At 44.6% G+C, this 27,936-nt stretch overlaps 1 protein-coding gene across 2 annotated transcripts in view; it reads right to left on the bottom strand.

The window, feature by feature from the left end:
- Positions 1–27,936, bottom strand: part of MFSD1 (major facilitator superfamily domain containing 1) — a 74,165-nt gene that overhangs the window by 40,941 nt on the left and 5,288 nt on the right. For both annotated transcript variants that reach the window (XM_040349261.1, XM_040349260.1), the window contains exons 2-5: positions 10,480–10,532; positions 8,495–8,607; positions 5,567–5,609; positions 2,594–2,661 (exon numbers count right to left, since the gene is read on the bottom strand). In XM_040349261.1, the coding sequence (XP_040205195.1) occupies positions 2,594–2,661; positions 5,567–5,609; positions 8,495–8,607; positions 10,480–10,532 (277 nt within the window). The remainder of the gene's footprint in view (positions 1–2,593; positions 2,662–5,566; positions 5,610–8,494; positions 8,608–10,479; positions 10,533–27,936) is intronic.

The raw sequence follows: 27,936 nt of genomic DNA, 5'->3' as shown, positions 1-27,936 counted from the left end.
CAGTTATACAAAAAAAATGGAACGCGGTATCAAAATGCACACAATCTTTCATGAATGTAAAAATGCTATGTTCCCTTTAAAGGGGTTGTAAAGGTTTGTCTTATTTTCTAAATTGGTTCCTTTAAGCTTGTGTATTGTTGGTTCACTTATCTTTCCTTCGATTTCCCTTCTAATTTTTTTTTCTTTGTCTGAATTTCTCACTTCCTGTTTCTCCTCAGTAAGCTTTCCACCATCATCTGAGCGGTGGAAAGTCAGTCAGAACAGCTTACTGAACACCTTAGTGAGGAGGAACAGGAAGTGAGAAATTCAGACAAAGAAAACATTTAGAAGGGAAATCGAAGGAAAAGGTAAGTGAACCAACAATGCACTAGCTTAAAGGAATCTATTTAGAAAATAAAAAAACAAACATTTACAACCCCTTTAAAATCTTCTTTTGGCAACGCTGGATAACCTTTTAAGATTTTTTCAGGATTAGCAGCAGTGGGTAGCCAACAACCGACACCAGCAGCTACATGCTGCTATTGGATCTCTAAATCTGCCAAGAGACCGCCTAAGGTTTTCCACTCCTGCACATACAAGCTCATTATTATGCAGGACGAATTAGGAATTAGGCATGTTTACAACAGTAAAAAAAGAGGAAATCCCTTCAAAGTTAGAGAATCCCCGATTGTCACCAGAATTAGTGTTCCCATTGGAATATTTCCCTTATATTGTTCTGGAGACAACCTAAAATTAGTGATTTTCACTTTAAGTGATCATAGTAAACATGACAAACAGGGGTTAATCTCTCTAACAGGGGTACAGATGGAGTCACACAAATCACCTGCAATGAATTAGGTCACACAACATGTAGTGTTGGGCAAAGGTCACACTGGCATTAAAAGGAGATGTTTGAGAGGTATTAAAAACACCCCTCAAATGCCTATGCAAATGATACAATGGTCAGCACAGTGCTGTTCACACTATGAAAACATGACGTTGCTTCATAATTGAAGCCTCATGTCAAGTCAGGAGGAGTTTGAAGCCTTTTCACGCTTCTTATTCAAGTCTATGATAACACTTCGCAAATGCTCTGGCAGGTAGTTGTGGGGCGTCAAGTTTAATTTCCTGTAACAGAATAGGCGTTTATGGAACGGTTTAAACATGCCAACGCTCAAACACTTCAAAACTGACTCCAACACCCATACTAACACTATAGAAACGTTTGTTAAGTGTTAGAAATCTAGTTTTATGTGAACAAGCCCTTAGGGCCCTTTCACATTGATTGCATGTTTGCAGTGCTTTTACCTTGCAAAAAAACACAACAAAAACACAATTAAAATATTTCCCTTTAAATCCTATGGAACTCTGCACCCCAATGCGCTGCAGGTGCGGTGCGTTTTGAAAAAGTCTTGCATGCAGCATCTTTGGCATGCTTTTCAAAAGCCCACCAAAAACGAATCCCCAACTGAAATGAATAGAAAAAAAAATAAAATAAAAAAAGCACAGCGGTTGCCTTTTTTGTCCATGATTTGTACATGTGCATACTGGTAATCAAGCAACAAGAAAATGCCTCCCCCCTCTACTGTGCAGAGTTAAAAAGGGCCCCTACTGCACTCGGAAGTACCTACCCCACATCCCCACCACGGTTTCTGGTACTTTAATCTCTTACAGAATGGGCAGTGGGAAAAGCTTGGGGGAAATCCCTTTGTGTCATTCTCCTCTGAGTTCTGAACCCAGACGCAACAAGCATTTCAGTATTTCCGGGATCCATATTATATATATTTTTTTTACATACAGTTTTTCAGATGCCTCCGCTTTCAGAAAATGCATTATGGTTTGGGGGGGGGGGGGGGGGCGTTTAAGAATCATACTTAACTAGGTGGATGCATCAATTGATCTGATGCTGCATCTGTCCCGACACCTCCAACACTGTTCTCACTGTAGTGCTGGGATGTGGAGGGGACAGCAACAGCCAGCTCTCGGAGAGGCTGAGCCGGTACAGGCACATACCTCCCAACTGTCCCTGATTTTGAGGGACTTTCCCTGATTTGGAGCAAGGTCCCTCATTTGTCCCTCATTTTGGTCTGATCTATATAAAATGCACTTTATCTATCAAAAAGTGTTTCCCAGAGCTAAACCTTCCATCTGATTTGTAAATTGCTGCATTTGTAAATTCTAAAAGCCAATATAAAAGGAATAGTAGTGGTAAAAAAAAGCACTTGTGGGTTTAACTAATCTTGTTTTTTTGTACAATTCTCCTTTAAGGGGGCATGTCCTATGCCTGCATACTTTTGCTGATATGTGTCCCTCATTCCCATCTCAAAAAGTTGGGAGGTATGCAGGCATGTGGGTGACTTCCCGGCTCTGTGACATCAGCAGGCTACAGCCCCCTGTCTGCTGAAAACGGGTCACAGGAGTGCAGAACAAACTGCACTCCTGGGATCCACTGGAGAAGTACAACCAAACAAGCTTTGGCTGTACTTTAAGCAGTTTTCAGATAAAAACGTGTGAATAATTGCCCGATACAAAATAGGTAAAGTATAGTACATTTAAAAATTGTATGGTTTATGCAGTACATGTTCCAAGGTTTCTTGCTTTCCCACCAACTCACCCAAATACCAGCCGACCAGCTTCCATTAACCAAAAAGCATTAAATAAGGCTCCTGCTGCAAATATAACCTGAAATATAAAAAATAAACTACATAAAATGGATGATAAAGCAAAACTAGCGTGTTTGTTAGTTTAGGGTATTCATGTAAAAAAAATATACAATATATATTTTATATAACACACACAGTGGGGCAAAAAAGTATTTAGTCAGCCCCCAATTGTGCAAGTTCTCCCACTTAAAAAAAGATAGGAGAGGCCTGTAATTGTCATCATAGGTATACCTCAACTATGAGACACAAAATGTGGAAACAAAATCCAGACAATAACATTGTGCAAATTATGGTGGAAAAAAAGTAGTTGGTCAATAGCAAAAGCTCATCTCAATACTAATATATATATCCTTTGTTGGCAATGACAGGGGTCAGACGTTTTCTGTAAGTCTTCACAAGGTTGTCACACACTGTTGCTGGTATGTTGGCCCATTCCTCCATGCAGATCTCTAGAGTAGTGATGTTTTGGGGCTGTCGCTGGGCAACACAGACTTTCAACTCCCTCCAAAGGTTTTCTATGGGGTTGAGATCTGGAGACTGGCTAGGCCACTCCAGGACCTTGAAATGCTTCTTACGAAGCCACTCCTTCGTTTGGGATCATTGTCATGCTGAAAGACCCAGCCACGTTTCATCCTCAATGCCCTTGCTGATGGGAGGAGGTTTGCACTCAAAAATCTCACGATACATGGCCCCATTCACCTTTCATTTACACGGATCAGTCGTCCTGTTCCCTTTGCAGAGAAACAACCCCAAATCATGATGTTGCCACCCCCATGCTTCACAGTATGGTTCTTTGGTATCAACTCAGCATTCTCTCTCCTCCAAACTCGACTATTTGTGTTTCATCTGACCGAATGACATTCTCCCAATCCTCTTCTGAATCATCCAAATGCTCTCTAGCAAACCTCAGACGGGCCCAGACATGTACTGGCTTAAGCAGGGGAACACGTCTGGCACTGCATGATGCGAGTCCCTGGCGGCATAGTGTGTCACTGATGGTAGCCTTTGTTAGGTTAGTCCCAGCTCTCTGCCAGCCATTCACTAGATCCCACCCCCCCCATGTGGTTCTGGGATTTTTGCTCACTGTTCTTGTGATCATTTTGAGATCTTGCGTGGAGCTCCAGATCGAGGGAGATTATCAGTGGTCTTGTATGTCTTCCATTTTCTAATTATTGCTCCCACAGTTGATTTCTTCACACAAAGCTGTTTGTCTTATGCAGATTCAGTCTTCCCAGTCTGGTGCAGGTCTACAATTTTGTGTCTGGTGTCCTTTAACAGCTCTTTGGTCTTCACCATAGTGGAGTTTGGAAGTGTGACTGTTTAACAGTAAAATTGAATTGCAGTAGACAAAAGTCTGATCTCTTCCAGGGCTCCTACTTCTTCAGTCTTGGCTTCAAGTTCAAACAGGTGCCATTAATACAGGTAAATGAGTGGAGGACAGAGGAGCTGCTTAAGGCTGGGTTCACACTACTACACTACTTTCATCCTACTTTGCTCTGTGTTCAATGTTTCCCTATGAGAGCATCTTGTAGCGTCCTACACAAGTCGGTCCGACTTTGAAAATGCTCCCTGTACTACTTTTGGTCCTACATTGATCCTACTTCAGGCCCATTGAATATCATTGAAGTCGGACCAAAGTAGTATCCTGTTCATGAAAGTAGGATGGATGTAGGACCAATGTAGGATAAATGTAGGACCAATGTAGCAGAGCAAAGTAGGATGAAAGTAGTGTAGTAGTGTGAACCCAGCCTCAAGAAGATACAGGTCTGTGAGAGTCAGAAATCTTGCTTGTTTGTAGAGACCAAATACTTACATTTCCACCATAATTTGCAAATAAATTCTTTCCAAATCAGACAATGTGATTGTCTGGATTTGTTTCCACATTTTGCCTCTCATAGTTGAGGTATACCTATGATGACAATTGCAGGCCTCATCTTTTTAAGTGGGAGAACTTGCACAATTGGTGGTTGACTAAATACTTTTTTGCCCCACTGCGCGCGCGCGCGCACACACACACACACACACACACACACGTTGATACAGTTTCTTCTACTTCTGGGCCATTAAAGGCGTCAAATATCTACTGTTACTAGCAGAGCCTATTTGGGCACCTAGGGATGCTGGTGCCCATTTACACAATCCTGGATTCAGAGATTTTATATGAAACTTATCTTTTAAATCATTGTTTCTATACATAGTCGATGTACAGCAGGGGTGCCCAACCTTTTGAAGTGCGAGGGCCACTGAAGCGACTTGGCAACTTGTCGCGGGCCATAATCAGCGACATCTGCCACTTCTTAGAGGTGAATAGGGGGTCCAATTGGGTTGCTTTCACACTGATGCGCTGTGGTTTACCCGCACAGCAGGTTCAACGCAGTGTATTTTTGGCTTTTCTGGACTTTGCAATAGACTTCTATTTTTGGTGTACTTTCAGAAAGCTCAAACTTGCAGGTAATAAACAGAAGTGTATAGCTCAGTGCAGGTAACCCGCAGGTGCGCTGCATCTGCGGATTAGTTTGAAAGCAGCCCAGTAACCACTGCAGAACAGATATGCCCATATATACACTGATTTTAGTAATAAACTGACCGTTAATAACAGTATTTTATTCTATTCCATCCCAGAGCAGGAGGTCGCAGGCCACATGTGGCCCCCGAACCACTGGTTGGGCACCCCTGATGTACAGTATAGTTTGTAATGATACTTGTACAGTTGTGAGTTATATTGTTCATTCTACGTACTGTGGGCTCCATTTCATGCCCAATACTGCTGCATTATGATTGTGCTTTAGCAGTAGTTCAGGGAGAATGCCAACTAGCTGATATACACAAGGGATTCTACAACTGTATATGATATACCAACAGAGCAATACTGAGACATAAGCATGTAGAGTTGTACTGACAGTATGACACTAAGAAATGCTTACCTGTCCAGCACATACAAATAGACTAAATATAATTGTTCCCAATCTAAAATCGAGAAGAAAAAAATATATATAAAAGTTGATCAATTGCACATTTTGAAGCCCAATAAGTAGAACAGTCTAGTACATATTCTAACAGCTTAATGCAAAATTATTAAAATACATTCTTAAAACAAATGCTTTAAAAGCAACTATACCTCCTATAATACAAGATAAACCAGCCACACGAGGTTAGCATAATGGGCTACTATGCATCGCATAATAGCCCATTATGTATCACTTACCTGAAACCCAAGCCTGCGATGTCACTATTGTCTCCACTAGCAGCGAGCGTCCATCATCACCACCCTTTCATTCCGGGGCCCCGAACCAAGGCTCTGTGAGTAGACGGAGTCGCATGACGACACTCCAGCGCATGTGAGCCACCAGTCACGGCATGGCCTCCTTTACAAACGGCCCGATCGCCATTTCTAAAGTGCACCTGCGCCGTAGACATTGGTGCACGTCTATTGTAGATATCTCCTAAACCTTGGAGGTTTAGGAGATATTTCCAGCATCTACAGGTAAGCCTTAATCTAAGCTTACCTGTAGGTAAAAGTGGTTGTAAAGGGTGTACAACCACTTTAAGTAGGGCCAAAGCTCTTTTAGCAATATTTTTCCTGTGGGTCAGAGGAGTGCACTTATTTCTGCATTCCAGTGACCCAGATTCAAGCGACAGCAGGCTAAAGTCCACTCACGGCTGACATCAGTCGGTCCAGGCTCTGGAGGGATCCCAACTTTAATGTCGGAATTCACGCAGTTGCCTAATCGGCAACTGGCTCAGTCTCTCAGCACTTTGCCGAGAGCCTGAGCCAGCCACTCCTGCCCCCTCCCTAGATTAGCACTCCAGTGTGCACTAGAGGGGCAGAGCAAAGGGATGGCAACTGGCAGCCATTACTCTCTGCTCAGTGAAGACAAAGAACTGAGTAATCAGCAGTGTTTCATCACTTAGTTCTCAATCTTGGAGGTGGCGAGGGACCAATGCTGCAGCCACCTAGGTACAGTGGATATAAAAAGTCTACACACCCCTGTTAAAATGTCAGGTTTGTGGCGTAAAAAAAATAAAATAATGATTTCAAAACTTTTTCCACCTTTTAAAGTGACCCATCAACTGTAGGTGGAGGGAAGTAAAAATAAAAGTTACATAAGTGTACACACCCTTAAACTAATACTTTGTTGAAGCACCTTTTGATTTTGTTACAGCACTGTCTTTTTGGATGCGAGTCGGATGGTACATCTTGACTTGGCAATATTTGCCCACTCCTCTTTGCAAAAACTCAAAATCTGTCAGATTTTTGAGGGCATCTCCTGTGCACAGCCCTCTTCAGATCACCCCACAGATTTTAGGTCCAGGCTCTGGCTGGGCCATTCCAAAACCTTATTCTTCTGGTGAAGCTATTCCTTTGTTGATTTGGGTCATTGTCATACTGACAGATGAAGTTCCTCTTCATGTTCAGCTTTCTAGCAGAAACCTGAAGGTTTTGTGCCAATATTGACTGGTATTTGGAACTTTTCATAATTCCCTCTACCTTGACTAAGGCCCCTGTTCCAGCTGAAGGAAAAAACATCCCCAAACGGATGATGTTGCCACCACCATGCTTCATGGTGGGTATGGCGCTTTTGGTGATGTGCAGTGTTTTTGCACCAAACATATCTTTTTTTTTTAATTATGGGCAAAAAGTTCAACCTTGGTTTCATCAGACCAGAACACATTTTCCCACATGCTTTTAGGAGACTTCAGCTGTGTTTTTGCAAAACATAGCTGGGCTTGGATGTTTTTCTTCGTAAGAAAAGACTTCCATCTTGCCACTCTTCCCCATAGCCCAGACATATGAAGAATATGGAAAATTTTTGTCGCATGTACCACACAGACAGTACTTGTCAGATATTCCTGCAGCTCCTTTAATGTTGCTGTAGGCCTCTTGGCAGCCTCCTTGACCAGTTGTCTTCTCTTTAATTTTGGATGGGCGTCTAGTTCTTGGTAATGTCACTGTTGTGCCATATATTTTCTCCACTTGATGACTGTCTTCATTGAGTTCCATGGTATATCTAATGCCTTGGAAAAAAAATTGCACCCTTCTCCTGACTGATACATTTTCATAATCAGATCCCTCTTGTGCTTTGAAAGCTCTCTGCGGACCATGGCTTTTGCTGTAGGATACGACTAAGAAATGTCAGAAAAGACCTACTAGGACATCTGAATGTTATTTGGGATTAATCAGAGGCCATTTAAAACGATGGCAAGAGTGTACCAACTCCTATTTAACATGAGTTTGAACGTGATTGCCTAATTATGAACACAGCTACATCCCCAGTTATAAGATGGTGTGCATACTTATGCAACCACATTATTTTAGTGTGTGGAAAAAGTTCTGAAATTTACATCACTGGCACGAACAGGGGTGTGTAGACTTTATATCCATTGGAAGTAAAAAAAAAAAAAATAAAAAAAAAAAACACAACACACACACAATTCTAAATACCACGCTTTCCCAAACTCCAAAATCCAGGCAGGAGAAAAAAGAAAATCACACAAACCCTGGAATAAGCAAATATAAGGGGCAATATAAGTGTCAACTGCCACAATTCAACACTAAAACTCCTTGTAGAAAAGCAGGCTCCTGCATACAGGCATAATTTATGTTACTACACTGCAAGTGCCAAGATTATTTTTCGTTTCTGAAGGACAACCCCCCCGCCCCCAAAAAAGAGGGGGGGTGTTATGTGAGTGCTATGTAGTCCATTTATGTGGAAATTTATTAAAATGACCAAATAATAGAGCATTACTAGTTGGACTAGAGTTGAACACCTCTATTGAGTACATTTCCTAGAAACCTTAAAGGAATCCCTGCATAACAATGGTTATGGGAGTTCAGTTTTGATAAAACCTACCGGATTCCAAATACCCGATCAATCAAAAATCCTCCAAAGAAACAAAGTACAACATTGGGCCAGGAGTAAAATGCATACAACTGCATGAAAGATGCTGTGTTCACCTTCATGTCCTGTAGGAAAAAAAAAAAATCACAGCTTAATATAAACAAGATTTTAAAGTGATACTAAATGATATGCACACTACAAATCCCATAGTCTATACTCCATAATCCATTCGAGTTAGGAACACATTCGTATATATTTTTTTTAACCAGAGTTTAGGGTCACCTTAAGTGAGGACTTATGGTCTCACTGAACACCACAACTTAAAGTGTTTATTTACTTTTCTTAAATGGCAGTACAAAGTTCCAAATGTCAGCTCAAGGACAAGCGCACTACCCTTTTTCCCCCTCAAAAGTACAGGTTTTTACATTTTTGCAGGAAATGTAGAATGATTTTAGTTTTATTTTAAAGCCCATCTCAAAACAAAATGTTCTATTCCTACATCTAAAGCTAGTGCACCAACCCCCCCCCCCCTCCCAAGAGGGCACCGTACTACCAACACATCTAATGTTAGTGCAGAAATCTTCCCCTGCTGTGACATTGTGTTCTGACAAGCGAACTGGTCAGAACACAGGAACCGTGTCGCAAGGGAACTGCGAAACCGAGCACACTGAATTTCCAGCCTGCTCGTTTTTTGATGGAAAACCCGCCGGTCCTGAGGAGCCGTGGGCAGGAGTTTTTAGGCGAGGCTTCGGCCTAGTCCGTGGCCTTTTTCCCAGGATCGCGGCGGATTGACTTCTCCCCCGCAAACCTCGGAGAGGCCACCAAGGCAGGAGGGACACAGGAGGGTCAGTTGTGAGGGTCTGCACCTGGTAGCAGGAGGACTCTAGCGCCGATCCTGAGTAGCGGCAGGGCAGGATTTTTTAGGCGAGGCCGAGGCTTTGGCCTAGGCCTCGCAGCGCTTTCCCGGGATTGCAGCTGACCGACTTCTCCCCTGCACACCCCAGAGAGGCTATTAAGAGAGGAGGGTCAATTGTGAGGGTCTGCACCCAGTAATAGGAAGATTCTTAGGGCATGCCCTTGAGGGGGGAGGGGGTTAGAAAAAAAAAAGTTTTTTTGAAAATATGAATCGATTTGACCTACCAACTAAATTTTTAAATCTAATAGATTTTTTTTCCCAGCCCTACTGCTTGTTCAAGAGAAGCCAGTGTCCTGACAAAATAGGCAACTCTGAAAAATATCAAACCACGTCACTTCCGCTTTCTTTAAACCAACAGTAATTGCTGATTTGGAAGAATTGGTGTTTGGACACAACGCCGGCTACTGAATACAGCCCGATACAGGAAGATTTTTCTGTTTTCGCACAGCGGCTAATGAGGACAAAAGTTGTCACCGCCTCAGAGGTGGCCATTTTTTGGGTTAGTTTCGGAGCGGAGTAACAATCTCTGCTCATATCAACCGGACTCGATTTGGTTGCCAGTGTTGTGTCTAAACAGCAATTTGTGAAAATAAACAGCAACTCTTCAAAATCTGCAATTCATGATGTTTAAATAAAAACAGACGTGGGGTGCTTATTCTGCCAGGTTCGACATTTTGTCAGAACACCAGCTGTGAGACAGAGGAACTGTACAGAAGTGCCAAAATGATGGCCAGCTGGTCTCTCCCTCCTCCCCACCTCTCTTCCACTGTTCAGACAGGTAATGCAGACAGACATGCAAAAATGACAGAAGGAGGAGGAAAAACCAGCAGCTCTTTGGAGGTAGGTACAATGAGCTCCTAAATGCAATGCCATAAAAGCCTGTGTTCATGTACACCTAGGGTTTTAGCAAAGTTTAAAAGCTGTTGCGCTTAGGTGAGGTTTAACCTCCAACTGAACGTATTGCATTCAAAAATGGGAACATTTTGATTGCCTGCCGCTGTAAAACCGCAGAAACTTGGAAGTTTTGCATTTTCCCCAGGCAAATGTAGGCAGTAGCTTAGTTAACGGCAGAAACACTTACCAACTGGACCTGTGTTTGCAGTGCTGCTGGATTGTCATAACAGAAATAGCTACCTAAAAAAAAGAAAAAAAAAATTTAGAACATGCAAAAATTCAAGAAAAAAAACAGTATAAGCCAATGCACTACCTGCACATTGTTTAGGCAGCAACTCTAAAACCAAATCTCATAATGCCACGCATGTGTCACATGTCTGGACTCGTTCTTTAACATTTTTCCACACTCAGCTGTCTTGAATTCTCCCGAGTTGATGCAAAAAGTGACTGTTACTGTTTATGGATGATCCCACATTACAATTACCAGGCCTGTTGATGAGCTGCAGTGACTGTACTGCAGCTCAACTATGGAGGCAAGGGTGGTGCACTTGTTCCATTTCCAAGTAGAAACAAAGTGGGAGGAGTCCAGGGCAGCAACATCACAATACAGACTATTAAATATACATTTTTACTTGCCTGTTCCAGGATTGTATAATATATACAGTGCTAAAGTTGCTCACCCTAGTGACCGTTTCTCAGAAACCATTTATAACACCTAATCAACAATTATACATCAGACAGGAGGCTCATATCTTATGCATGATCTTTCTTTATTCATGCTCACAGCAGAAAACCAACTTTAGTAAAATGTTATAGAAAAAAAATGTTTCTTTAAACTGACAACCAGAAGCTACACCCCCGGCAGCCCTCTAGGTGGGTCTGCCAATCACGAGGTAGTCCAGTCATTATATAAAGGCCTGTCCCTTTAGGAAACCTCCTCTTTCTTTCTGCTCACAGATCAGAACTCAGATAAGTATTTTGCTAGAAATTATTTACTTTTATCATATTTTTATCAAATCTTGAGCAATATTGTTATTACAGTGTTATATATATATATATATATATACACACACACACACACACACTCTTTTCCCCAGATTCTTGTCATCTTCTACCCCCCCCCTCTCCCTCGGGGCGCTGGGTAATTTTCTCCACATTTCTCTTTACTATATATTTTTCATGACAGAATCCGTTTACTTTTTCTCCCATTCATCTACCTGGATGAACCTCTATTTATTTTCCTGATGGCGCTCTCAGCGCGCACCCTTCCGACGCTCTGTCCGTCCCGAGCCCTCTCACTCTCAGCCGCGTGATCTCACCAAATACCGCGAGATCTCGGCGCCATTTTCTTCCTTTCCTTCTCAGCTCCTTCGCGCTCTTCTCCTACAGCGCGCTCTCACAGAGGGAGGGCGTGCCGCGACTCCTCGTCCTATCAGATCAGGACGGGAGTTCTCGCGAGACTACGCCCTCCTCCCCCGTGCTCCGCTCCTCCGTCACGCTCAGCAGTGTGTGAGCGATCGGAGAGGTGGACGGAGCACGGACCCTGCGGTACAGTTTTTTTCCTGGGAATTTATTCCCTTAATACCACAAACCTAAATAGTTTTAATAAGTTATTAACCCAGCGCTGCAGCTCTTCCCCCTTTAGTGCTACTGCACTCTTATACCACATCTGATTTCTCAGCATCCCTAGCCCTCCTTTAGCAAGCGCTGCATTTTACCCCTAACAACACCATTGCCAACAGCTTTCACATGGCAGAAGGCAGAGATCCCACCAGTATGGACATACCCATAGAGCTTTTAGATCCTTCACAGGACACGCCTCTAGTCATGACTACAGCACAAATCCAAGAGCTCATAAAACAATCAGTACAGGCTGCCATGGCCTCGGTGGTATCTACCCCACCTATACCCCATAGGTCCGGATCTGCTGACACCGGCATACCTATTATAAAGAAGGGTAAAGCGTCTCAGAAACGCCGCCACATTGAGTTGGCCCACGACTCCCCGGCAGGGGAAGTACTAAACATGCTCCAGACAGTACCATCCCAGGACTGTCGACCCACTGTTCTCCCAGACTCGGTACGACCCCCGGGCCTCGGGGAGATAAATTTACAGAGGCAACGATCCGCCAGGCGGACAAAACCGGACTCCTTCGTGGACTCCTCTCCTGAGTCGTCCGCGGAGTCCGAGGCGTCTGACGCCTATGAGTCTGGAGAAGATGATGAGGATTATGAGGACAGTGGGCACCTGTCGGCTAAGACCGGCACCAACCCTGTACCCCAGGGTGAGGTTTTATTGGACTCCCACGGGGAGCCATTCTTTGACCCCGAAGCCATTAGTCACCCTAGATCCGGTGATTGGACACCCCTACCCGAGGTGGCTCAATACATTGAATACTGGGCTCGGAGGTCGGTCGACAAGACCAACAGAAACAAACTTCGCGCGGAATGCCCCCGCCCGTGTATTACCAAAAAGGTAGTGAGCACTCCTGAGGTGGACCCCATCCTCTTGAGATACCTCACTAAAAGTGGGAAATATTCAAAAAAGGGGATAGAGAGGTCTTTCAAAATGATCCAAGACCGAGTCTTAGACCCGTTTGGCCCCATCACAAAGATCCTAAATCTCAGTGAGCAGGCTTCCGCCTCTGGACAACCCGTCGATTTATCCCAACTTAGGGGATGGGCCCAGAGAGCGGTGTGTCTCCTGGGTTCAGCTAATACTGCATGCTCCATGGAGCGTCGACGCTCTATACTCATGAGACTTGAACCCCAACTCTCCCATCTGGCCGACTCCGAACCAGGACCGTCTGCCGACGGCATGCTATTCGGGGATTCCTTAATAAAGGACATAAACAAAATGGTAGGGCTCTACTCCAGCCTGGACAAGGCCCAGACGTCTCTGAAGAAGACTAGCAATAGAGTTTTTCACAAGGCCGGTAGATATAGAGGCCGCTCTACCGGCCGTTTCTCCTCCTCCAGGCCATTCCAAAGAGCTCCCGTGCAGTACCAGGCTCCACCGCCCTACTCCGTACCGGTTGCTCAACCAGCACCCTTTTTCCCCCCCCGGGGACGTCCATGGAGAGGCCGAGGAACTAGAGGTTACCCCCGTTCCAGACCATCTTCCGGTGAGTACGATACCTCTGCATTTGTCCCAAATACCTGTAGGGGGAAGGTTGAGACATTTTATCCACGCCTGGTCTGCGATTACGGCAGATTCGTGGATACTCAATACAGTAGCGGGCTACCAGATAGAATTATATGCCCTTCCAGTGATGGACCATACTCCTCACCCCATCCGGTTTTCTATCCCAAACGCCAGGCTGATGGACACCGAGTTACAGGAGCTCCAGTCCAAACTAGCTGTAACAGAGGTGGACTCAAACTCTCCCGGTTTCCTCAGCAACCTTTTTCTAGTCAGAAAAAAGGGCGGAGGTTTCCGGCCGGTCATAAACCTGAGGAACCTCAACCAACATGTCGTCTACCGACATTTCAAGATGGAAGGCATTCACTGCCTAAGAGACCTCTTACGCCCGGGGGATTGGTTAGTCAAGGTGGACTTAAAGGACGCCTACCTTACAGTTCCCATCCATCCGTCCTCTCAACACTTACTCCGTTTCCTGTGGAGGGACAGAGTGTGGCAGTTCACTTGCCTTCCCTTCGGTCTTTCCTCAGCTCCTTGGTGTTTTACCAAGTTACTAAAACCTGTAGTAGCATCCCTACGGAGCAGAGGCGTGAGATTGATCGTCTATCTAGACGACATACTCATAATGGCTCGCTCACCCCACCAAGCAAACGTCCATGCATCCTGGACAGTTACCCTTCTTCAAGACCTGGGTTTCCTAGTAAACCACGAAAAATCGGTCCTTATCCCATCTCAGGAGATGGAGTTTTTAGGATTTCTGGTAGACACCAACCTAGCGGTCCTTCGTCTACCCAAGTCCAAACTTTTGACCATACGCAAGGAGATCAGCCTCGTGCTCAACAAACAGAGGGTGTCCTTGCGCGGACTGGCACGTCTCGTCGGTCTATTGGCAGCATCGATCCAAGCCATATTTCCTGCCCCCCTCCATTACCGAGCCCTTCAGAGGCTCAAAGCCCTTCACCTCCGCCAGGGACTCCGCTACGCGGACGAGGTCCGCCTGGACGCGGAAACCATGGGGGAGCTTCGATGGTGGCTGCGCCATGCCGTAGAATGGAACGGCAAGACCATATTCAGCTCCAACCCGGACTTCATTCTGGAGTCGGATGCCAGCCGCCATGGATGGGGCGCTCGATGCGGTTCATCCTCCACAGGAGGGACGTGGTCCGCGGAGGAATCACTACTTCACATCAATGCGTTAGAGCTCTTAGCAGCCTTTTTCGCCGTCAAGAGTTTACTACCTCACGCTTCCAACTGTTGTATATTGCTTCGCATGGACAACGTCTCCGCTGTCCAATACGTCAATCGGCTGGGGGGCTCCAAGTCCAAGATCCTAGCGGATCTCGCGAGGGAGTTCTGGCATTTCTGCCTGGAACGCAACATCATTCCAATCGCGGAATATATTCCCGGCATCTCCAATATAGTAGCGGACTGGAACTCCCGTCACCTGTCCGATTCCAGCGATTGGCGCCTGGAGCAGACAATATTCCTTGCCCTCAATCTCCTGTGGGGTCCATTTACCCTAGACCTCTTCGCGTCCCGCCTCAACCGCCAACTCCCACAGTTCTACAGCTGGAGACCGGATCCAGAGGCTCAGGCGGTAGACGCCCTTCGCCAGACCTGGCCCCGAGGGACGCACTATGCGTCCCCCCCCTTCTCCCTGATCCTCAGGGTCCTTCTTCACATTACACACCTGAGAGCGGCGGCCGTCCTAATCACACCATGGTGGCCGACGCAACCGTGGTTCCCTCTCCTCCTGGGGATGGCAGTGGATCCCCCCAGACTCCTCCCTCACTCCCCTCACCTTCTCACCGGCCCCAACGGGGACCTACATCCATTACTCGTGGACAACTCACTTCCTCTCCTCGCTTGGTTGGTTTCGGGGTGCCCGGCGAAGGCTGCGTCCTTTCAGGAGCAGCTAGGAATCTCCTCACCATGGCCTGGGCCCCCGGAACTAGGTCGGCATACCAATCAGCCTGGAAACTCTGGGTTCGTTGGTGTGATCAACGACAGGTTGATCCCATTCAAGCTCCTGTGACCCTAGTGGTCAATTACTTAGCGGAATCCTATGGATCCGGGAAATCTTACAATTCCCTCAATGTGTATCGATCAGCGATCTCAGCCTATCACTCTCCCGTTGACTCGCTACCGGTAGGTAGACACCCTTTAGTGTGCCGCCTACTACGGGGCGTTAGGTTTCAACGACCCCCACGGCCCAAGTACCAACAGACTTGGGACGTGACCAAAGTTCTCTCCATGTTTTCAGATTGGAACGACAATGATTCGCTGTCCTTGAAGTTACTATCCTTTAAATTGACTGTTCTCTTATGTCTGATCTCCATCAAACGGGTGTCAGACGTCAGAGCTCTGGACATTTCCAGACGCCAGTTCTCACCTCAAGGGGTGAAGTTTACAGTCGTACGGCGTACTAAGACTGGTCTCCAGTCGGTTTTTTACCCCTTCTTCCCATCTCATCCGCACCTTTGTGTGGTTCGCTGTCTTCAAACTTATGAGTCTAGGACGTCCCTGTTACGGTCCCTGCGTTCGTCGCAACTTCTTATTTCTTACGTTAGACCTCACCTTCCAGTTTCTTCGGCCACATTGGCCAGGTGGGTACGCTCTGTCATGGACATGGCAGGGATCGACACGTCCCTATTTGGCGCTCACTCCGCCAGAGGGGCGATGGCTACTAAGGTCATTACTGCGGGAGGTTCTCTATCAGATCTATTACTAGCAGCAGACTGGTCTTCAGCGACCACATTCCGTCAATTTTATTTCAGACCGGAGGAACACGTATCTATGACTGTGTTATAATTATGTGTTTTACTGTATGCTTGTTATAGCTTTAAACTTGCATAAGATATGAGCCTCCTGTCTGATGTATAATTCTAGATTTTCCTAGCTTGTGACGGAAAATATTGATTATATGAAGACAGGAGGCGAGTATCTTCCCTCCCGACCCATCCCTTTCACTGTATTATGTCTCATTTATTCCAGGTTACTGAACCACGCATGTTCCAGTTCTATGGCTGACTGTTCCAGCACGTCCTGTTTGATCTCCTGTTGGGATCGTTTCGTCAGGTTTTTCTCCAACACTTGGACCGGTTGTCCTCACAGATCGGAGGTGGGGGCTCCCTCTCCATCCAGATGCCCGGCTGTCGATTGTCTACGGCTTCAGAGGTCCAGTTCCAAGGATTAGAGGTCGGCCTGTTATTGTTATCCGGGTTGGTTTGCAGTTCGCGTCAAGAAAGAGGAGGTTTCCTAAAGGGACAGGCCTTTATATAATGACTGGACTACCTCGTGATTGGCAGACCCACCTAGAGGGCTGCCGGGGGTGTAGCTTCTGGTTGTCAGTTTAAAGAAACATTTTTTTTCTATAACATTTTACTAAAGTTGGTTTTCTGCTGTGAGCATGAAGAAAGAAAGATCATGCATAAGATACTCGCCTCCTGTCTTCATATAATCAATATTTTCCGTCACAAGCTAGGAAAATCTAGAATTTCTGTGGACAGCATACAAGGCATTTTTTGAATCGGTGAACAGAAAGTTTTGGTTCCCATGCAGTGCAGGGATCTTCCCATTAGTCACAGTGCTGGAAGAAACGCAGTATGTGTAGTATTTGGCATGAATGAACTGTCATTTCTACAGTAACAGCAGTGTTCTGAACCTATAGAATACTTTCAGCAATCTGGACTCCGTGTGCCAAGACAGCCTGAGAGGATTGCTCCAAAAACCAGAAAAAAAATTGTGAATTATATTAGGTATGTATGCTGCCAGAGAAACATTAGACCAGGGATCCTCAAACTACGGCCCTCCAGCTGTTGCGGAACTGCACATCCCATGAGGCATTGTAAACCTCTGACACTCAGACATGACTAGGCATGATGGGAATTGTAGTTTGAAGATCCCTGCATTAGAGAATCACAAAATGCCTAGATTCCTAAACTGCATAATTCCAAGCAGATGAGAAATTCAAATAATTCACATTTACATTAAAATATTCAGGAGAATCAAATACTGAATTTCAGATTCTCAAGAGTGGGTTATTGTAGGATTTTCCAATAGTATGAATTTTTTTAAACCATAAGAGCAAAAACTACCCTCCCTTTCTTTTGTGGGACAAAAACATTTCTACCGTTTCTCTCACATTATAGTGCCAATGACCCCTCCTGCCCCCCTAGACCATAATGTGGCACACCTCCCCAACCACACTACAATGACTGGCATACCACCAAATTACTTACTTTATGAATTCGCTGAGAAACAGAACAGTCTCCTGCTCCAGGAATCCCCCCAAACATGTTATTTACCTAATCTATTCTATCCTTTCCTGCCCCCAACCCTCACTCCCTATATACACAGACATAGCATTTGGTTTAACAAGCCGACTATCCATGACATCCTCATCCACTGATACAGATGGCCTAATACACTTCATATATTTCCATCAGTACCAGACCAGTTTTGGCAATGTCAAACCATCCAGGAACCAAGTAATATATATGGTGGTCTCAGACCCCTATGAAAAGATTCTGAGACACAATCTTTATCTATACCAAGACTACCCCCCAAACTATTGTGCCCAATACACCAGAGCGCCAATGTTTCCCCCCCCCGTGTTGCCAGGCCCTTTAAAATACGACGCTAAAACAGGACTGCAGTCCGCAATGCGATTCCATGCCACTGGCACTCACTACAGGTACCTACCCTTTTAGAATAGGCCTCTGAATTAGATTTCAACCCGATTGGTCGAGGAAAATAATAAGGATGGCGATTTTGAACTAGTGGATCTCCCTACTACATCCATAATGTGGCGACTGTCGGAAATAGGTCTTCAATATTTCTCCCCCCACCCCCTTCTGATTGTTTCTTCTCCTGTGTACACCACAACCCCCCCCCCCCCCCCCCACAATGCTTCGTTTTTTGCCTACTCATATCCTACTGATATTCACCTTCTAATTGTATTCTCCATATACACTGACCAATTAATAGCACGATTGATCAACTTGGATATAACCAGGAAGCCAGATTTTACCTGTAACCTGTGGCTGCAGGAAAGAAATTTGCTCTGTGTATGGCCAGTCTTACCCTATAGGAAGTTCTTCCCATTGTCATACATTATATACTTTAGTCTTCAGACAGCTTAATATCCTTAACCAGTAATTTCAGCTTCTCCCATTGTGTGGTAATTGCACTCTACTAATAAAACCAGTTGTGTTTCCATGTGTAAGCGTTTTGCCTGCGGTACTGCTCAGTGATTTCACTCAGGTTTTCACACTGGAGTGAATGAAGCAGCCGTTTTAGGACGCTTTGCAGACGCCATTTTTAACGCTATAGCGCCTGCAAAACGCTCCAGTGTGAAAGGGGTCGAAAGCTTAATGTACACGCATGTTTTTACAACCTCCTGAACAATTTAAATTTGACAGATAGTAACCCACATTTAAAAACTTCTGTTTTGACACGTTTACATGCCGCGTTTGCGTTTAGAAGCGTTCAATACAGGGCATTTTCACCCCCTTCCTGCCCAGACCAATTTTTAGTTTTCAGGGCTGTCACACTTTGACAATTGCGCGGTCATGAAACACTATACCCAAATGAAATTTTTATGTCCCCCCCCCACAAATAGAGCTTTAGTTTGTTGGTATTTTTATCACCTCTGCGGTTTTTATTTTTTGCACTATAAACAAGAGAAGAGCGCCAATTTTGAAAAAAAAAAAAAAACGCACACAGATCCATGGTCCTGCTGTGATTGCGGGTGCCTAGCGAACATCGTGCCCGCGGGGGCGTGAGCCCCCTAGGAAGCCCAGGATGTCATATGATGTCCACCCGGAGGGAGGGTTCCCGCCGACGTCATTTCACAATCGATAGGGAAGTGAGGGAAGTGGTTAAACAAAAAAAAATAAAAAAAATTATACATACATACATACATACATACATTTTTTTTAAATAGCCAAAAACAAAAAAAACGCCTCTAAACAAAAATGCAGGTTACTGCGTTTAGCAATTGAAATGCATCTGAACTAATTTCTTTGCTTTCCAAAAAAGCCTCCAAACTCAACTGCCTAGAAACAACTATAAATGACCCTGTGTACATGTACTGATAAGATAACAGGAGAGTTTAGGAGCCGTTGAAAAAAATTGCCCAACTGCTCCTAAACACCCATTTAGCAGTTGAGTTTTAGATGCTTTTTTTGGAAACCTAAAAAAAGTTTAAAGGCATTTCATTCACTAAAACGTTGCAACTCAAGTTTAGCTATCTTTCTTTTGCAGGCGTTTTTCATTTTTAGCCATTTTGAAAAAATTAAAAAAACTATATAGATAATTTTTTATTAAAACACTTCTAAACGCAGCAAATGGGTTACCATCTGCAAAGTTAAATCGTTCAGGAGAGGTTGTACAAACGTCCCGTGTACATTAAGCATAAGGATCTAATCTACACATAGGTTTCTGATATGAGCTGGGAAGGGACCAAGATTATGCAAAGGTCAGTAAAACATTAAAGGGTGTAACCTCACAGAGAAAACCTCCCAAGTTTCTAGTGTGAAATTTGATAAAAAAGAAAGCTGCCACAATGATATATTCCTACTTGGTCTCTGTCCTGGCCTCATGTACACTGCTGAAGGTAAACGGATGCTTAGGAGCAGTTAGGCCCCATGCACACGAGACGCTGGTAAACGCGTGTTCAGAGGCAGTTGGACAGCTTTTTCAACTGCCCCTGAACACATTCAATGTTATCCTATGTGTCCATGCACACAGTCACATTTTTCTGTGTTTTTCAGCAGTTGCGTTTATGTTCGTTTTTTCAGAAGCAAAAAAATGGGTTCAGCCGCAAAAGTTTTCGCGTTTCAGACGCAAATCGCGGCAAAACGCGGTACCGGCGTTTTGCCGCGATTTCGTTTATAGGCGTTTTTACATTAGAAATCTCAAAAATGATGGCAAATGATGAAAAACCATAAAAAAAAAAAAAAAAACATAACAAAATGTAATTGCTTGCATTGCATTGTGGACAATGCACAACTTGTGGCAGGTGATGTGGCCAGTGGACAATCCACAACTTGTGGCAGGTGATGTGGCCAGTGGACAATCCACAACTTGTGGCAGGTGATGTGGCCATTGGACAATCCACAACTTGTGGCAGGTGGCGTGGCCAGGTGACGTGGCAAGTGGACAATTCACAACTTGAGGCAGGTGACGTGGCAAGTGGACAATCCACAGCTTTTGGCAGGCGATGTGGCAAGTGACACGCTAAATACACGTACACTGCTGCTCTCTCAGCTGCTACTCACTCTGGTCTCACAAAATGGCTGAAATGGTTAAATAATACTGTTTTTTGAGCTTAGGGAGGGTCTTATGATGTTTAACCAAACGCTTATAAAGGCAAACGCGGTAAAACGCTGCGAGATTCGCGGCAAAAACGGGTGTTTTAAACGCCGTTTTTTGCGTTTGAAAACGTGTGTTTAGATGAGTTTGCGTCTCGTGTGCATGGGGCCTTAGGTGTTTTTTTTACAGCAGCCCAAGAACGCTCCTCTTATCCAGGGCTGTGGAGTCGGTAGATAAATGTTCCGACTCCTCAGTTTTATGTACTTCCGACTCAGACTCCTCTGTATTAATATGCGAATGTATTTTATACATTCCTTGAGGGAAGGAAACGCAACCTACCACAGGACTACTGGCTGGGAAGCCAACAGTCTACTGTATTGCACAGTTTAAGCAAAAGACAAACACAATGAAAACAATCAAGTGGCTGGATAGTAGCAGCAGGCATAAACATCAGGAACAGGATCTTTACCAGTTCAAAAATACAAACCACATTATTTGGTTGTTTTAGAACAAAAACAAAGCTTATCTATAATGAACCAAAAACAAAATCTGTAAAACCTAGAAATGGTTTATATTAATCTTGAAATGTAGTTATAGGCTTAGCAAATGCAAATCAATTCAATGTAGAGTTCTAGATCCTCTTTCATAGAAGCTCTTAAAGCGGATGTGCCATGGGAACAAAATATTAAAAGTCAGCAGCTACAAATACTGCAGCTGCTGACTTTTAATATTAGGACACTTACCTGTCCTGGAGTCCAGCGCCGATCGCAGCAGAGCACGAGCGATCGCTCGTCACTCTGCTGCTCCCCCCGCCATCCACGCTGAGGGAACCAGGAAGTGAAGCGCTGCGGCTTCACTGCCCGGTTCCCTACGGCGCATGCGCGAGTCGCGCTGCCCCCGCCGATTGGCTCACACGCTGTGTGCTGGGAGCCGAGTGTTCCCAGCACACAACGGGCGACAGACGGGATGTGACGGAATGCCCGTCTTTCGCCCGTAGCGTGTGGCCGGAAGTGGGTGCAAATACCTGTCTTTAGACAGGTGTCTGCACCCCCCTCCCCCCTGAAAGGTGTCAAATGTGACACCGGAGGGGGGGAGGGTTCCGATCAGCGGGACTCCACTTTAGGGTGGAGGACCGCTTTAAGTCAGACTGAGCCTAGGTTCACACTGCTGCAAATTCAAAATCGCGGTAAAATGCGTGATTTTACCGCGATTTCGCGGCTGCGATTTTGGCCGCCATTTATTGTAAATCGCGGCCCGAAATCGCAAAAAGTAGTACAGGAACTACTTTTTGAAATCGCAGATGCGGCGTCGCACTGATTAGGACAGTACCATTGCCGACAATTGCCGCTGATTTGAGATGCGATTTGACATGTCAAATCGCATCTCAAATCGTTCCAAATCGTACCCAGTGTGAACCAGGGCTTTATTATTTTTAGGGCTGAAAATAATCTTTCGACACTGACTTGGGTGGGTGGCATTGCAGTAACTATTTTGGCCACATCACTAACGATCTCTGGATAAACAAGGATGGCTTCTTCAACAGTAAGTTTTGATGAGCGATCATACTTTAACTTCTTTTAGTGCTTTATAAAACTCCTGTTGGAATTTTGGACACTTACTGGTTCTCTAACATGCGTTCCCTGTAAAAGCAGAACACAACACTATGGAAAGTATAAGTATTGCAGCTCCTAATTGTGCGTTGCGTGCCATATAGTGAAGCACATGAAAAGCATGCTTCTTCACGGTCACTTAACGTGTTCGTTTTGCGGTTACGTGAGGCACTGCATGCATTGGTCTTTATTCTTACAGTAGAGAAGTCATTAATTATAACTTTTTGTGAATTGGGACATTTAAACTTGCTTTTTTTTTTTTTTTTTTTAATTCCAATCTAAATTTAGTAGGAGTCGGAGTCGGTGCATTGTTTGCCGACTCCGACTCCGGGTACCCATAATTTCCCCCGACTCCGACTCCACAGCCCTGCTCTTATCTGTCCATGTAAACTAAGTCGTTGAGTTTAGTGGCATTTTTTTTTTTAACGCAAAAAAGAAAAAACGTTTAGGACAGAAGTTTATTGGCATTTAAAACACCAAACGCTTTAGCAGTGCGAGTGTGAAAACATGTCTAAATGCGGTAACTTGCGTTTAGCCACATTTTGTGTGTAGGCGTTTAATGGAGATACATTTCTGACCATTTACAATGTAAAAATGCTTCTAAAACATAGAAATCAGAACTTTACCAAAGTGCAGTTTAGGATTTGCAACTGTTCTTGTATTTAGACTTAAATATTCTGTGTTCCATAATCTGTTACTCGATGCCACTATTGAGCATTTTCTGGGCCACATACCAAGTTTCTTGGCTGTCATCAGAACTTTGTCAATACAAAATAAGAGACACATTCCAGTGGCTCCTAGAAGCCTTTCAACAGTGATGGGATGATATGTAGCAACTAGCTATAGATTACTTGCCACACCACCTACTATAATGAGCAAGGGGGCATGTTTAGTGCCCACAGCATGGGATTGTGGCTATCCCATGTTTGCGGGTAAGGACAATAGGGTTAATAGGAATTTGTGGTATGTGAGGTATTTGGGCGGGAAGTTCATGCTCCTGGAGCTGGGGGCACAGGTGTCTTTGGGCGGGAACATCAGAGGGATGCATGACTCATCCTCGCTTACCAGAGGGTATAAAAACCCCCTCCCTCAGAGGCAGTCAGGCACTTTACCTGAAAACTGAAGAGCTCCGGTCCAAGATGAGCCTGTTGGAGTCTGAAGCGATGCGGTCGTTGGTGCGGAGGATGCTGGAGAGAGCTGAGAATGAAGGCGGAGAAGAGTGGCTGGAAAAATGCCTGTCTGGCATAGGTGAACCAGCAGCGGTGGAGCAGAGCGAAGACGTCCGGGAGGTGTATGCTGTCTGCCTGGAAGAAGGTGAAGTATCATCACCGCGCGGGCCGCCCCCCCTCGATGTGCTCTCTCTTCCTTCCCGCAGGTCTCAACGGAATCGTCCGCCGGAGCGTCCGGTAACTTCAGCGGCAGCTAGCGTGACGCCGGGATTCCGCTCGGAGGAGGAGGTCGGGAGTGACGTCAGAGCCGGCGAAACTGCACGGAAAGCAACGAAGAAGCGCAAGAATGTTTCTCCGTCCCCAGGGCGGGGGAGAGGAGGAAGGAACAAACCCCAAACATCCCCACCTAGGGGAAAGAATGTGTCCTTATCTTCACAGGTTGGAAGGAGCACAGCGGGACCAGCAGCTTCGCATGTCTCCAGGCTGGATCAGCTGGGTGCGGCGAGAGCAGACGAAAGACAGGACGGGAGGTCTAGTCAGGCGGCAGCTACTGCAAGTACTCCTGCGCCCCCTGCTGGTGAGTCATCAGAATGCAGTTTAATTTCTAAACTATTGCAAAAGATTGACAAGTTAACTGACTCTTTGAAGCCAGTGGCAATGAATGCTAATTCAGCTGCAAGTGTTTGGAGTGATTTGAACACAAACACTTGCGAAGTTAGAGAAAATTTGAAAAGTAATATTCCTGATAACTGTTTTAAAGAAGTCTTACCATGCGAGATCTCGCCGTTAGGATTTCATCTGTCCTTAAATGTGAAAGAAAAAATTTGGAACAATGACTTCATTGATTTGATGTCATTGCTCCCTAATAAAGATTTTTCTTCAAGAAGTGATAAAAAACTTGAGGAGGATGAGAGACGGCGTGTCGCACCTAGATCTTTTTACAACTGGCTACAAGCCTTTTGTATTTTTTCGGCGGTGTTGGGAGAAAAATTTCCCGAAAAATGTAGCGGTCTCTTCCAGCATTTAGAGCACATATTAGAAGCGTATAGGAATTTCGGCGGATTTGGCTGGTATAATTACGATGAGTCGTTTCGCCAGAAGCTGGCGGTCTATAAGAATCTACGATGGGGTATGAAAGACGTGGGGTTGTGGCTAAATCTCATACTGCCACAAAAACCAGTCTTTACAAAAAATCAACCGAACGTTACCCAAACGAATTCGTCCGCTATGTACAAGAAAGGAATATGCTATGCCTTTAACGAGTCGCAATGCCGCTGGGCGGCATCGTGCAGGTATAGGCATGAATGTTCTTTTTGTTTCGGCCCACATCCGGTCGTGAAGTGTTTTAAAATAAATTTTCAACAAAAAGACGGCCCCAAACGTGCGAACCCCAGTGAAGCTGGAAAAAATGTTTCCATGGCTTCTGCTCTACCCCGACAAGGAGAGAGCGGAAGTTTTAATTAAAGGCTTCTCCTCGGGTTTCACTTTACCAAAATTTGGGGGATCAGGTTGCAAGGCAGTGAGCAATCTAAAATCGGTATGGCAAAATGAGCAAGTTGTGAGGGAAAAATTGTGGAAGGAAATTTTGGCCGGGCGTATCGCTGGCCCGTTTAATTCCCCTCCGTTTAAGGATTTTCGGGTATCTCCTTTAGGCCTCATTCCTAAGAAGGAACCTAACTCCTTTCGATTAATCCACCACCTATCTTACCCTAAAGGAAAGTCGTTAAACGACGAAATCGACCCGTCTTCGGCTTCAGTGTCTTACGCAACCTTTGACGACGCGGTAAGGATTATAAAAAGATTTGGGTTGGGCGCTTTATTAGCAAAAACCGATATTCAATCAGCATTTAGGTTGCTGCCTATCGCGCCTGAAGCTTTTTGCTCCCTTGGTTTTTGTTTTGAGGAAAAATATTTTTATGATATGTGCCTTCCAATGGGTTGCTCACTGTCTTGCCATTATTTTGAGTTATTTGCATCTTTTTTACAATGGGTAATTATTCGTGAATCAGGTAGTGAAGGAATCACCCACTACCTGGATGATTTCCTGTTCATAGGACCTCCGGACTCCCCTATCTGTGGTTTAGTACTAAATCTTTTCTTAGCGATTGCGGAATACTTCGGTATTCCGATCGCAAAAGAAAAAACCGTTTTGCCAGTAACAAGGTTAGTTTTTCTGGGTATAAGCATCGACACTGAGTTATTTCAATTTCAACTTCCTTTGGAAAAAATAGTGCACTTGCAGCAGACGATCTGTTGTCTGTTGCGTAAGAGAAAGGTGATTTTAAAGGAGCTACAGTCTTTTCTCGGTCATTTAGCCTTCGCATCTAGGGTCATGCCTGTGGGCAGAATTTTTTCGAGGAGATTGGCGTTGGCGTCGGCAGGTTTAAAATCACCTTTCTCCCACATACGCCTTACCACTGAATTGAAAGATGACCTACTAGTGTGGTCCCAATTTTTGGAGGATTATAATGGCCGTACAATGTTTCAAGAGGAATTCATTTTTGCAGCGGACATGCATTTGTTCACAGATGCCGCTGGATCAATTGGTTTCGCGGCAATCTGGAAAACGCACTGGTGCTATGGGTCTTGGCCCCCTTTTTGGGTGCAGTGTAGAGCGACAAGGAACATTGTTTTGTTGGAGCTCTTCCCTATAGTTGTGGCATTTGAACTGTGGGGAAGTAGTTTCGCCAACAAAAGAATTTTAATACACTCTGACAATAAAGGAGTTTTATTTGCCATAAATTGTTTATCATCAAAATCTGAGCAAGTAATAAAACTTTTACGGTATTTTGTCCTGTTGTGTTTAAGATATAATATTTGGGTGAAGGTAAAACATGTGCCGGGTAAAGAGAATTTAGTGGCCGATGCGTTATCTCGTTCCCAGATCTCCAGGTTCAGACTGCTATTTCCAGAAGCGGATGCGGTAGGTTTCGTTTGTCCAAGCCACTTGTGGGAATTGATTTAACGCCAGTCTTAGAATCAATTAAACAGTCGGTGCTTCCTAGGACATGGACGGAGTACTCTATGGCATGGAAGAAATGGCTATTGTTTAATGATAGTTTGGGCTGTTCAGGTTTGTTGCCCTCGGAGAACACAGTGTTAGCTTTCCTGAGCTCTCTGATGGAGGGAGGTTTTTCCTTTAACCATATCAATAAAACGATGGTGGGTATTTCTTTCTTTTTCAAAATGAATGGTTTACCAGTGTGTAACAGCTTTTTCTCAGTACGTCAAGCTTTGAAGGGTTACAGAAGGTTGAATTTTAAGCCGGATTCACGCAGACCAATCTCCGTCGAGATTTTGAAAAAGATTTGCGCTGCCACGGTTTTTATATGTTCTTCGGAATATGAGGCGTTATTATTCCGGACAGCTTTTATTTTAATTTTCTTTGCGGCGTTGCGAATGTCCGAGTTAGTCCCTGCAAATAAGCAGGGCGTAACAGGCCTTAAGCAGGGGGAGGTTTTCATAGACGGAGATAAAGTGCGTATCTTTATCTGCAAATCTAAGACTGACGTGCTGGGAAGAGGTCATTGGCTCTCGCTGAATGCCTGTGGTGATGCTAATATTTGCCCGTTATTAATAGTTGAAAAATACTTGAGTTCAAGGCCTCAGTGTGCGGGTAGTTTCTTGGTTCATCAGAATCACTTACCGCTAACAAAATTTCAGTTTTCAGCAATTTTTAATAAATGCTTGGCATACCTCGGTCTCTCTCACTTGAAATTTTCCTCGCACTCTTTCAGAATTGGCGCCGCAACTGAGGCAGCCAGAATGGGCCTTGACAATGGTGTTATAAAGAGTCTGGGAAGGTGGGAATCCGATAGGTTTAATTTGTATGTTCGCCCTAACCTATCTGTTTAATTTTTAGGTCTCAATAGAATTGTCTGGATATTTGGACATTCGTTTGTGCACTGGGCACATAGAAGGGCATGTTTGAGATGTTATTCTGCCAATTTATCTTTTCCTCCTGAAGTTTGTCAGATTTGGTGGAAAGGTATTCGGGGATTACAGTGGAAAAATTTGTTGGTACAAATTTTCAAGTTGGTGGAAAGTTGGCCCTCCCCAGATGTAATAATTATACATGGGGGTGGCAATGATGTGGGGAAACAGTCCACGTTAGAGTTGCTACTGTTGTTTAAAAATGATTTCCATTTATTGCAAAAACATTTTCCCAAGGCGAGATTGATCTTTTCAGAGATAGTCCCTAGGTTGATTTGGTTGTCTGCCGGGAAACAAAGAAATTTGGAGAAAATAAGGAGAAGGATTAATCACGCCATGGAAAAATTTATGCCGAAGCTGGGAGGTTTTTCTTTTAGGCATACGGAATTGGAAGGCGGTTTTCCAGGCTTATATAGACAAGACGGTATCCACTTGTCGGATGTAGGCCTGGATATTTTTAATTTAAATATCCAA

This window comes from Rana temporaria, chromosome 4 (assembly GCF_905171775.1).
Source record: "Rana temporaria chromosome 4, aRanTem1.1, whole genome shotgun sequence".
In the NCBI taxonomy this organism is placed as follows: Eukaryota; Metazoa; Chordata; class Amphibia; order Anura; family Ranidae; genus Rana; species Rana temporaria.
This window is presented reverse-complemented; position numbering and strand designations above follow the sequence as displayed.